This window comes from Rhincodon typus, chromosome 38, assembly GCF_021869965.1.
Source record: "Rhincodon typus isolate 14 chromosome 38, sRhiTyp1.1, whole genome shotgun sequence".
NCBI classification, from domain to species: domain Eukaryota; kingdom Metazoa; phylum Chordata; class Chondrichthyes; order Orectolobiformes; family Rhincodontidae; genus Rhincodon; species Rhincodon typus.
In genome coordinates, this window is record NC_063369.1 from 3,456,671 (window position 1) to 3,466,547 (window position 9,877).

The 9,877-nt window shown below is 45.7% G+C and overlaps 1 protein-coding gene across 2 annotated transcripts in view; it reads left to right on the forward strand.

Moving 5' to 3' along the window:
• Window positions 1-5: 5 nt before the first annotated feature.
• trmt1 (tRNA methyltransferase 1) overlaps window positions 6-9,877 on the forward strand; it is a 26,476-nt gene continuing 16,604 nt past the window's right edge. Inside the window, exons 1-6 of one of the 2 annotated variants that reach the window (XM_048617929.1) lie at window positions 6-107; window positions 690-797; window positions 3,152-3,543; window positions 4,491-4,546; window positions 4,640-4,773; window positions 8,522-8,709. In XM_048617929.1, coding sequence (XP_048473886.1) covers window positions 3,182-3,543; window positions 4,491-4,546; window positions 4,640-4,773; window positions 8,522-8,709 — 740 coding nt within the window. In that variant the 5' untranslated portion in view covers window positions 6-107; window positions 690-797; window positions 3,152-3,181. The remainder of the gene's footprint in view (window positions 108-689; window positions 798-3,151; window positions 3,544-4,490; window positions 4,547-4,639; window positions 4,774-8,521; window positions 8,710-9,877) is intronic. The other variant, XM_048617930.1, reaches the window with a different exon arrangement.

Below are 9,877 nucleotides of genomic sequence, written 5' to 3' on the forward strand. Positions count from 1 at the left end.
ATCCGCCGGCACCTGACCCCTTCCCATCATGCCCCTGCTGCCCTTATCGACATGGCGTCGCTCACCCGCTACTGACGCTGCTGCTTGTGTTGGGAGTAATTCTCAAAGTAGGTACTTTCTTAATAACTTTCGTTTTTTGCTGGATTCTCTTTGTCCGTTAAGTACATACTTTTCCTGCTTGTGTTTTCGTATTTTGTTCGCATCTGTTTTTTCTTTGCATTCACCTCCTTCGCACTTACCCAATGGGAGGGAGTAGGGGACTGGGTGAACAGGACGAATTGGGTAGTCCCACCAAGGCATAATGGGCCGAATGGTCTCGTTCTGTGTTTAAAAACCGGAAGAACGGTGGATGCTGCAAACCAGAAACAAAAACAGAATTTGCTGGAAGAGCTCAGCAGGCCTGGCAATAGCTGTGGAGAGAAATCAGAGTTCACGTTTCAGGTCTATTGACGCATCCTCAAACTGCTGGCCTCCAGTGGAAGGTCACTCGATCCGAAAGGTGAACTCTGATTTCTCTTCACAGTTGCTGCCAGACCTGCTGAGCTTTTCCAGCAGTTTCTGTTTTTGTCTCCTTCTTCTATATTCCATTCTAGTTCGGAGGAAAAGTCATATTGGGCTCCAAATGCTAACTCCGTGTTTTCTCTCCCCTCGCCCTGGCTCGCTCGTTGTTTCCACATGTGCTGCTCAAGCCTACTGAGTCTCTGCGGGGGAGGTGGGATTGTGTTCAACACCTCGGCCATCTTCTAGATCTCACGGATTCTATTGGCGAATCAAAGTTCTGGGGAGGATCCTCTTTAGTAAGTTCCTAGCCCTCGCAAAGGAAGTTGTGCTCAGTTGTGACTGACTTTAATGTGTCTAAGTCCTCGAAAATAAATGTTGCTTCTAACATTCCACTGAAAAAGCTTTTTATTTTTTAAAAAATTGTGCAAATTTCTTTGCTTCCCAACTCCTGCTCTCATGTTTCCTGAAGTTCTCTGCTTAAATCTCCATTCTTTCTGTCATTGTGCCATTCTGCTACAACTTCTACTTTGCACCTGGCCTATCTGTCTCCTTTTCAGACATTATCTTCTCCATATGCTCTCCATTTCTATCCTGAATTGCTGTCCTGTATTTTTAGTAGCAACCTCCCACACCGCCACCCTCCTTAGGCTATTCAACATCAAGTTGCTCCCACTGGATGACATTGTCACAGTAAACAGGCAGCCAACCTTCTGCCTATCTGCAATAACTTTCCTATCATCCTCCATATTCAAGTAACCTTTAATTGATGCTCGTAATCAAGGCAAATTGCAGGAGTGTGTTGTGAAAAAAACAAGTCCTGTGTTCTGATGACATAGCAACATGTAACTACTATTTGGGTTAGTGTTACTTTTTCACATGCCTCTGTGAAATGTTAAACCTCTGCAATTGGATCAGCTTTTAACAGTGCCTATTCCTGTTGGAGAGGTGCAAAATATCTGATGGCCACTATCAGAAGCAGGGGAGTTCTCTCAGCTGTCCTTGCTAATATTTATCATAAATTAGGAGCAGTAGTAGGCCACTCAGCTCCTTGAGTCTGCTCTGTCAATCAAATAAGGTAATGTCTGGTCTGATCTGATTACCACCCCTGGCTTATCAAGAATCTATCCATCTCCAAAGCCTTTGAGGAAGAGTTGGAAAGATATGCAACCTTTTTTTTTTCAAAATCCTTTGTCTTGAATGGGTGACCCCTTATGTTTTTAAACAATAACTGTTTCTGTGCAGAAGAAACATTCTCTCCACAACTAACATTTCAAGACTCCTCATGATCTTGTTTTAATCATGTCACGTCTTATTCTTAGCAGATACAAGCCTAGTCTGTCCAACCTTTCCTCCGTAAGACCAGTGTGTCCCTTCTAGATCAAGTGAACCTTCTCTCAAACTACTTCCACACATTTACATTCTTCCTTTGCCTGCCATTAGGATAGTGACCAGTGGGGTACTGCAGGGATCAATGGTTGGATCCCAGCTATTCACAACTAATATTAATGATTTAGATAAAGGGACTAAATGCAATATCTCCAAATTTGCAAATGATATAAATCATGGGTGGGCGGGTGAACTGTAAGGAGGATGTAGAGAAACTTCAATACTTAGTGAGTGGGCAAATGCATAGCAGATGCATAATAATCTGGATAAATAGGTTATCCAATTTGTTAGCACAACAGGAAGGCAGTTTATTATCTGACCATAAATTGAGGGAGGGAACTATGCAACAACACCTGAGTGCCCTTGTATACTAGCCATTGAAAGTAAGCATGCTAGTACAGCAGGTGGTGAAGAAGGCAAATGGTATGCGCTCTACACAGCAAGAGGATTCAAAAACAGGAGCAGGGATGTCTAACTGCAATTTTACAGAACCTTGGTGAGAACACCACCTAGAGTATTATGTTATTTTCATCTTGTCTGAGAAAGGATGCTCTTGCCATAGAGGGAGTGCAACAAAGGTTTACCAGACTGACTCCTGGGATGGTGGGACTGATGTGTAAGGCGAGGTTGAATCAGTTAAGATTATATTTGCTGGAGTTAGGAAGAAGGATGGTAGATCTGATAGCCTATTAAATTCAAACGGGGTTGGATGCAGGGAGGATGTTCCCAATGGCAGGTGAGTCCAGAACCAGAGCTCTCACTATAACAATATGGGTTAAACCATTTAGGATTGAGAAGAGGATAGATTTCTTCAGCCAGAGATTGATGGCCTTTGGAAGTTGCTACCACAGAAAGTAGTCAAATATTGTATGATTTTAAGGAGTTGGATATAGCATTTTGTGGGGGTGGGGAGCAGAGCAGGAACAGGCTATTGATAATGGCTGATCAGCCATTATCATAATGAATGGTGGAGCAGGTTCGAAGGGCTGAATGGCCTACTCTGCTCCCGTTTTATATGTTAAATAGAGACTATTACTGCGCACAGTACTCCTGCAGTGGTCTTGCCAGTGTCCTAGTTAACTGAAGCTTAACCTTCCTATTTTGTACTTAATTCTCCTCACCATAAATAATATTAGCTTTCCTAATTGCTTGTACCTGCATTCTAGCCTTTTAATTGGAATACACATTGCTAATATTCCACTTAATATGTTATCTTCTCCAGTATGTCATCCTCTCATTATCTCTTGCTTTTTTTCTCCCACAGAGTTAAAACCACAGCTTAGCTAGTTGCTGAATGCTGGTAAACAGAGTGCTCAGATACTTTGTTCCTCGCACTTTGAGTGTCACTTGGATGGTGACAAGGAGAGCAGTGCAGACAGAGTCTCAGTTTCGTGTAACTGCAGGGAGCAGCTCCATGATGGAAACCGGAGAGGAAGTGCACGCGGAGCCAAACCCGATGTGCACCAGCAAAGGCAGTGGGCAGTGTCAAAACGTCAGCCTTTTGGAGGCTGCTGAAGACTGTTTACCAAATAGCACAACTCCTCCGGGAACGACAAACACAGAGACTGTTATAAATGAGGGGAAGGCGAAAATTATTTTCCCCAGTGCGAATGAAGTGTTTTATAACCCTGTGCAAGAGTTTAACCGTGACCTCACGTAAGCACCTGCTGTTGTGGGCATATTAACATGGAGCACGTCTTGATCTCAGACCCTTAATTAAATGATTCTGATGGACTATAGTTAGGTATTTGTTTGCTCGAGTTCATGTTTTGCACTTTTGAAAAACAATATCAAGCTCTAGTAACACTGTAGAAACAAATATATTAGAACTACTGGCAGCTAGTTTTGAAAGCTGAAGGAATGCATATATAATTGCTGTCGTATTGCACCCAGCTGATGTGAGTGTGTTCCAGCCGGTATAATTTCTAATCCCAGTTGTAACTTGATATTGCCCCTTCATCAAATTCACAAACCAGTTTAGCCAAAGGTATTTCAAAATGTCTGTTTGTATGAATGAAACAACATTCAGACTGTAAACTCTTGCGCTGACATCCGATGCAATTGGGATCTGGTCCTTTGTGGGATTTTGTGGGCTTCCCTAATCCTGGGAGTGGGGGGTAATATTGGTCAGGAGGAAAGCTGTACATTGCTGCCTGTGAAAGTCATTCAAGGATGATGCCCCAACTTTATCTTGGAGCCAGAGGCACTCTGACATTTTGCCGTCTTGGCTGTGTCATTATTGGGGAGTACCGCAACAAGTTTGATTTAATGTATAATGGGATTTTAGGTAGCAATAGGCTGTGAACTGAATCACCTGAGAGTTTGAAATGAGACTACTCAGGAATTTTTTTGAAAGCATTGAAGTTGAGTAAGGGACAGTGAGGTAAGGTGAGTTCAGGATCCCCAGAGTGCATGTGCTGTGGCAATTAAAGGGTTGGGTGATGTGTTAGAGTGGTAAACTACGTTAGCTCACTTGTTCCCCCCAACAGGATTTATACCCTTGAGTAGGGAAGGAAATCACTTAGTGGTTTGTGGGATGGGATATGGGAGGGTGTTAAGGCCACCATGCAGTAATTGCTTCTGTCTCTCTGTCCCTCCCTCAGGTGTGCTGTCATGACCGAGTTTGCCCGACAGCAGTTGCTGTCCAAGGGGATTCAAGGTCAGTGGGTGTTTGGCCTGTCTTTAACAGTGGGTTGGGGGGGTGGTGCACACTACAGTACAGTACTAACCAGCCTTGGAATATTTTGCACAGTGCGAATCCCCGGAGAGGAGGAAAGGCAGCAAATCGTTGTCAACTTGATGGAGAATGAAACTGCTGGAACTGCAGCAGGATCGGGAGATGCTTCAGTGTTAAAGAGAACGGCCACTATCGGGGAGAAATGTGAGGTGAGGCGATTGTCGCTTAGCCTGGTTCTTTCCATTCTGGGTGTGAGCCACACAACTGAGGCCCAGTGTTTACTGTCCATCTCTAACTGCCCCTGAGAAGGTGGTGGTGGTGAGCTACCACCTTGACCACAGCCGAGTGGTTTGATTGGCCATTTCAGAGGTCTGTGGGTCACACAGGATGGGTTTGTCAGAAATCTCTCCTGGAGCCCAAAGATGTGCAGGTTAAGGTGCATTGGCCATTGTAAATTGCCCATAGTGTCCAGGGATGTGCAGGCTCAGTGGGTGAGCGTGGGAAATGTGAGGCTAGGGTGGGTGCAGACTTGATGGGCTGAATGGCCTTTATCTGCCCTGCAGGGATTCCACGTTCTGTGCGTGAATCTGATAATTCCACAATCACCATAACTGAGACTAGATTTTTAGTCCACACTTGTTATTTAAGTTCCAAGCTCTCCTGGAGCGATTTCAACCCATGTCCCTGGGTTCTGGATTATTTTTCTAATGATGTGACCACTGTGCTACACACACCCATGCTTCTATCCAAAAGCTTAGTCACAGAGATGTACAGCACTGAAACAGACCCTTCGATCCAACTTGTCCATGCCAACCAGATATCCTAAATTAATCTAGTCCCATTTTCCAGCATTTTTGGCCCATCCAGATGCCTTTTAAATGTTGTAATTGTACCAGCCTCCATCACCACCTCTGGCAGGTCATTCCGTACACGCACCACCCTCTGCATAAAAAAAGTTGTCCCTTAAATCCCTTTTTATATCTTTCCCCTCCTCACCATAAACCTATGCCCTCTAGTTTTGGACTCCTGCCACCCTGGGGAAAAGACCTTGACTATTTACCCTATCCATGCCCCTCATGATTTTATAAACCTCCATAGGGTCACCCCTCAGCCTCCAACACTCCAGGGAAAATAGCCCCAGTTTATTCAGCCTCTCCCTACAGCTCAGACCTTCCAACGCTGGCAACACTCTTGTAAATCTTTTCTGAGCTCTTTCAAGTTACACAACATTCTTCCCTAAAGCAGGGAGACCAGAACTGAATGCAGTATCCCAAAAGTGGCCTAATCGATATCCTGTACAACTGCAACATGACCTCCCAACTCCTATACTCAATGCACTGAACAATAAAGGCAAGCATACCAAACACTGCCTTCACTATCCTGTCTACCTTTTGACTCTGCTTTCAAGGAACTATGAACCTGCACTCCAAGGTCTCTTTGTTCAGCAACACTCCCCAGGAACTTACCATTAAGTGTACAAGTCCTGGCCTGATTTGCCTTTCCAAAATGCAGCACCTCCCATTTATCTAAATTAAACTCCATCGGCCACTCCTTGGCCCATCTGAGGTAACCTTCTTCATTGTCCACTAGATCTCTAATTTTGGTGTCATCTGCAAATTTACTAATCATACTACATTGTTCACATCTAAATCATTTGTATAGATGACAAAAAGCAGCGGACCCATTACTAATCCCTACAGCGCACTGCTGGTTATAGGTCTCCAGTCTGCAAAGCAATCCTCCTCCACCCCCCTCTGTCTGCTTTGAGCCAATTTTGTATCCAATTGGCTAGCTCTCCTTGTATTCCATGTGAACTAATCTTGCTAACCAGTATACCGTGCGGAACCTTGTCGAATGCCTTACTGAAGTCCATATAGACAACTTCTATCGCCCTGCCTTCATCAATCTTTTGTCACCTTTTTTAAAAAAAAACTCAATCAAGTTAGTGAGACATGGTTTCCCACACACAAAGCCATGTTGATTATCCCTAATCAGTCCTTGCCTTTCCAAATACATGTAAATCCTGTCCCTCAGGATTCCCTCCAACAACTTGCCCATCACCGATGTCACGCTCACTAGTCTATAGTTCCCTGGTTTTTCTTTCCCACCTTTCTTAAATATTGGCACCACATTGGTCACTCTCCAGTCTTCCAGCACCCCACCTGTGGCTATCGATACAAATATCTCAGCATGGGGCCCAGCAATCTCTTCTCACTTCCCAGGGCAAAGCTACATTCTGTGGTACACCTGATCAGGTCCCAGAGACTTATCCACCTTTATATGTTTTAAGGTGTCCAGCACCACCACCTCTAATATAGATACTTTTCAAGATGTGGCTATTTATTTCCCCACGTTCTATATCTTCTATATCTTTCTCCACAGTAAACATTAATGTAAGATACACATTTTAGTATCTTGCCCAATTCCTGTGGTTGATCTTTAAGGGGCCTGATTCTCTCCCTAGTACTCTTCTGTCTCTAATGTATTTGTAGAATCTCTTTGGATTCACCTTAACCCTATTTGCCAAAACTATCTCATGTCCCCCTTTTTTTTTTTTTTTTGCCCTCCCGATTTCCCTCTCAAGTATACTCCTACTGCCTTTCTACTCTTCTAGGGATTCATGCGATCTCTGCTGTCTATACCTGACATATGCTTCCTTCTTACTCTTGACCAAAACCTCATTCTCCAGTCATCTAGCATTCCCTACACCTACCAGCCTTACCCTTCACACTTACAGGAACATACTGTCTATGGACTGTCATTATCTCATTTTTGAAGGCTTCCCACTTTCCAGCCGTCCCCTTACCTGCGAATACCTGCCCCCAGTCAACCTCTGAAGGTTCTTGCCTAATACCATCAAAATTGGCCTTGCTCCAATTTAGAACTTCCTGATTTTTAGATCTTCTTGAATCTTGGACCTACTTCCTTGTTATGCAGTTCTATGTTTCAGTCCCAGTTACAGGAAAGCATGCTGATATGCAGTTGCTGTAAATACTGCAGGATCCTGGGACTTTCTTTGCAATGCTGTGGGAAGGGGAAGTGATGTGTGTCAGATACAAAATGAAATCACTCATTCTGGTTGGATACTAGACGTATTGGAGCTCATTAGCATTGAGTTGCCAGGGAGTGGAGCAAGTAATTCAAGTGAAGTTAATAGCTATCCTGCTCAATGCTGTAGGTGTGGGGGGAAAAAACCTACCTGGCCCAGAGCAGGAGATCTGTGATTTGATCTTTAGTCTCTGCTGCTAAACGTCAGAGGTTAAGATACTTCCCTGCTCAGAGCTCTAACTTCTCACACTTCCAACACAACCAATTACCTGATTTATATCTGTGTACATCTACATTAATTAAATTAAACTTATTTGTGGGTTTGGACGGGGCTGTAATTGGCTTCAGCAGCCTTCGGGCATGGATAGGAGGGAAGCAGAAAGTAACCCAGGGGCCTTGTTTCTCACTTCGGAATGCTTGCTGCTGAAAAGGGCCGAGACAGGGATTATCTGATTGGTGATTGCTGTCAGCTTGGGGCAGCAGGGACTGTCACCTCCTGTGCTTGGGTCAGAGCAACTCCTCTGCTGAGCTGAACACTTCATTTTTTTTCATTGCGAGGGCTATGGCAACAGGTAGACTGAGGTAGGAGTGAAGTGGCCCTGAGGATCTGGTCGGGGTGGGGTGGAGCAGCAGGACTGCAGGAGAGACCAAATTGCCACTTTGCACAGTAGAGCAGTTGCATAATCATTGGCCTCCTGAATAAGGGCAAGTGTGAATGGGATGCAGGAAGAGTTTTTGACTGTATGGAATTTAGTGTGCTCACTGAAGTGAGACAGGGAAAGATGTCTATTTGGATTGCGAGCTGGTGCTCTTGAGAACCTTGCTGCTGCGCGAGTCTGTTTTTGAAGTGTCTCAGGCGTATACTCCCTGATGGAGCCTCTGTTTATTGAGTCTGATTACTGTGTGCAGGATGGGATTCGAGTTCTAGAGGGATTGGCAGCATCTGGACTTCGCTCAATCCGATTTGCCAAGGAAGTTCCCGGAATTCACAGTATTGTGGCAAATGATTTTTCCGAGAAAGCGGTGGCGCTGATGAAGAGAAATGTTGAGCTGAATGGAGTACAGCACTTAGTAACGGCCAGCTTTGCAGATGCAAGGTATTGGTGTGTGTTTTTTTTTTTAAGACAGACTTGTTAGGGAATAAAGTAAAAGACATACAAGGCAGAGTGCAGGAAAATGAGTTTAGAATACGTGAGATAACAAGGTGTAGAGCTGGATGAACACAGCAGGCCAAGCAGCATCATAGGAGCAGGAAGCCTGACATTTCAGGCCTAGACCCTTCATCAGAAATGGGGGAGGGGAAGGGGGTTCTGAAGTAAATAGAGAGAGGGGGAGGCGGATAGAGGAGAGGATAGGTGGAGAGGAAACAGACAGGTCAAAGAGGTGGGGATGGAACCAGTAAAGGTGAGTGTAGGTGGGGAGGTAGGTAGGGAGGAGATAGGTCAGTCCAGGGAGGACGGACAGATCAAGGGGGCGGGATGAGGCTAGTAGGTAGGAGATGGGGGTGTGGCTTGAGTTGGGAGGAAGAACAGGTTAGGGAGGCGGGGACGAGCTGGGCTGGTTTTGGGATGCGGTAGGGGGAGGGGAGATTTTGAAGCTTGTGAAATCCACATTGATACCATTGGGCCGCAGGGTTCCCAAGCGGAATATGAGTTGCTGTTCCTGCAACCTTCGGGTGGCGTCGTTGTGGCACTGCAGGAGGCCCAGGATGGACATCTCGTCTGAGGAATGGGAGGGGGAGTTGAAATGGTTCGTGACTGGGAGGTGCAGTTGTTCTAGTGCGAACTGAGCGTAGGTGTTCTGCAAAGCGGTCCCCAAGCCTCCGCTTGGTTTCCCCGATGTAGAGGAGGCCACAACGGGTACAGCGGATGCAGTATACCACATTAGCAGATGTGCAGGTGAACATCTGCTTGATGTGGAAAGTCTTCTTGGGGCCTGGGATGGGGGTGAGGGAGGAGGTGTGAGGGCAGGTGTAGCACTTACTGCGGTTGCAGGGAAAAGTGCCGGGTATGGTGGGGCTGGAGGGGACTGTGGAGCGGACAAGGGAGTCGCGGAGAGAGTGGTCCCTCCGGAAAGCAGATAAGGGTGGGGACGTCGGATTGCAGATGGCAGAAGTGTTGGAGGATGATGCGTTGGATCCGGAGGTTGGTGGGGTGATACGTGAGGACGAGGGGGATTCTTTTTTGGCTGTTATTGCAGGGCGGGGTGTGAGGGATGGGTTGCGGGAAATGCGGGAGACACGGTGGAGGGCATTCTCAACCACTG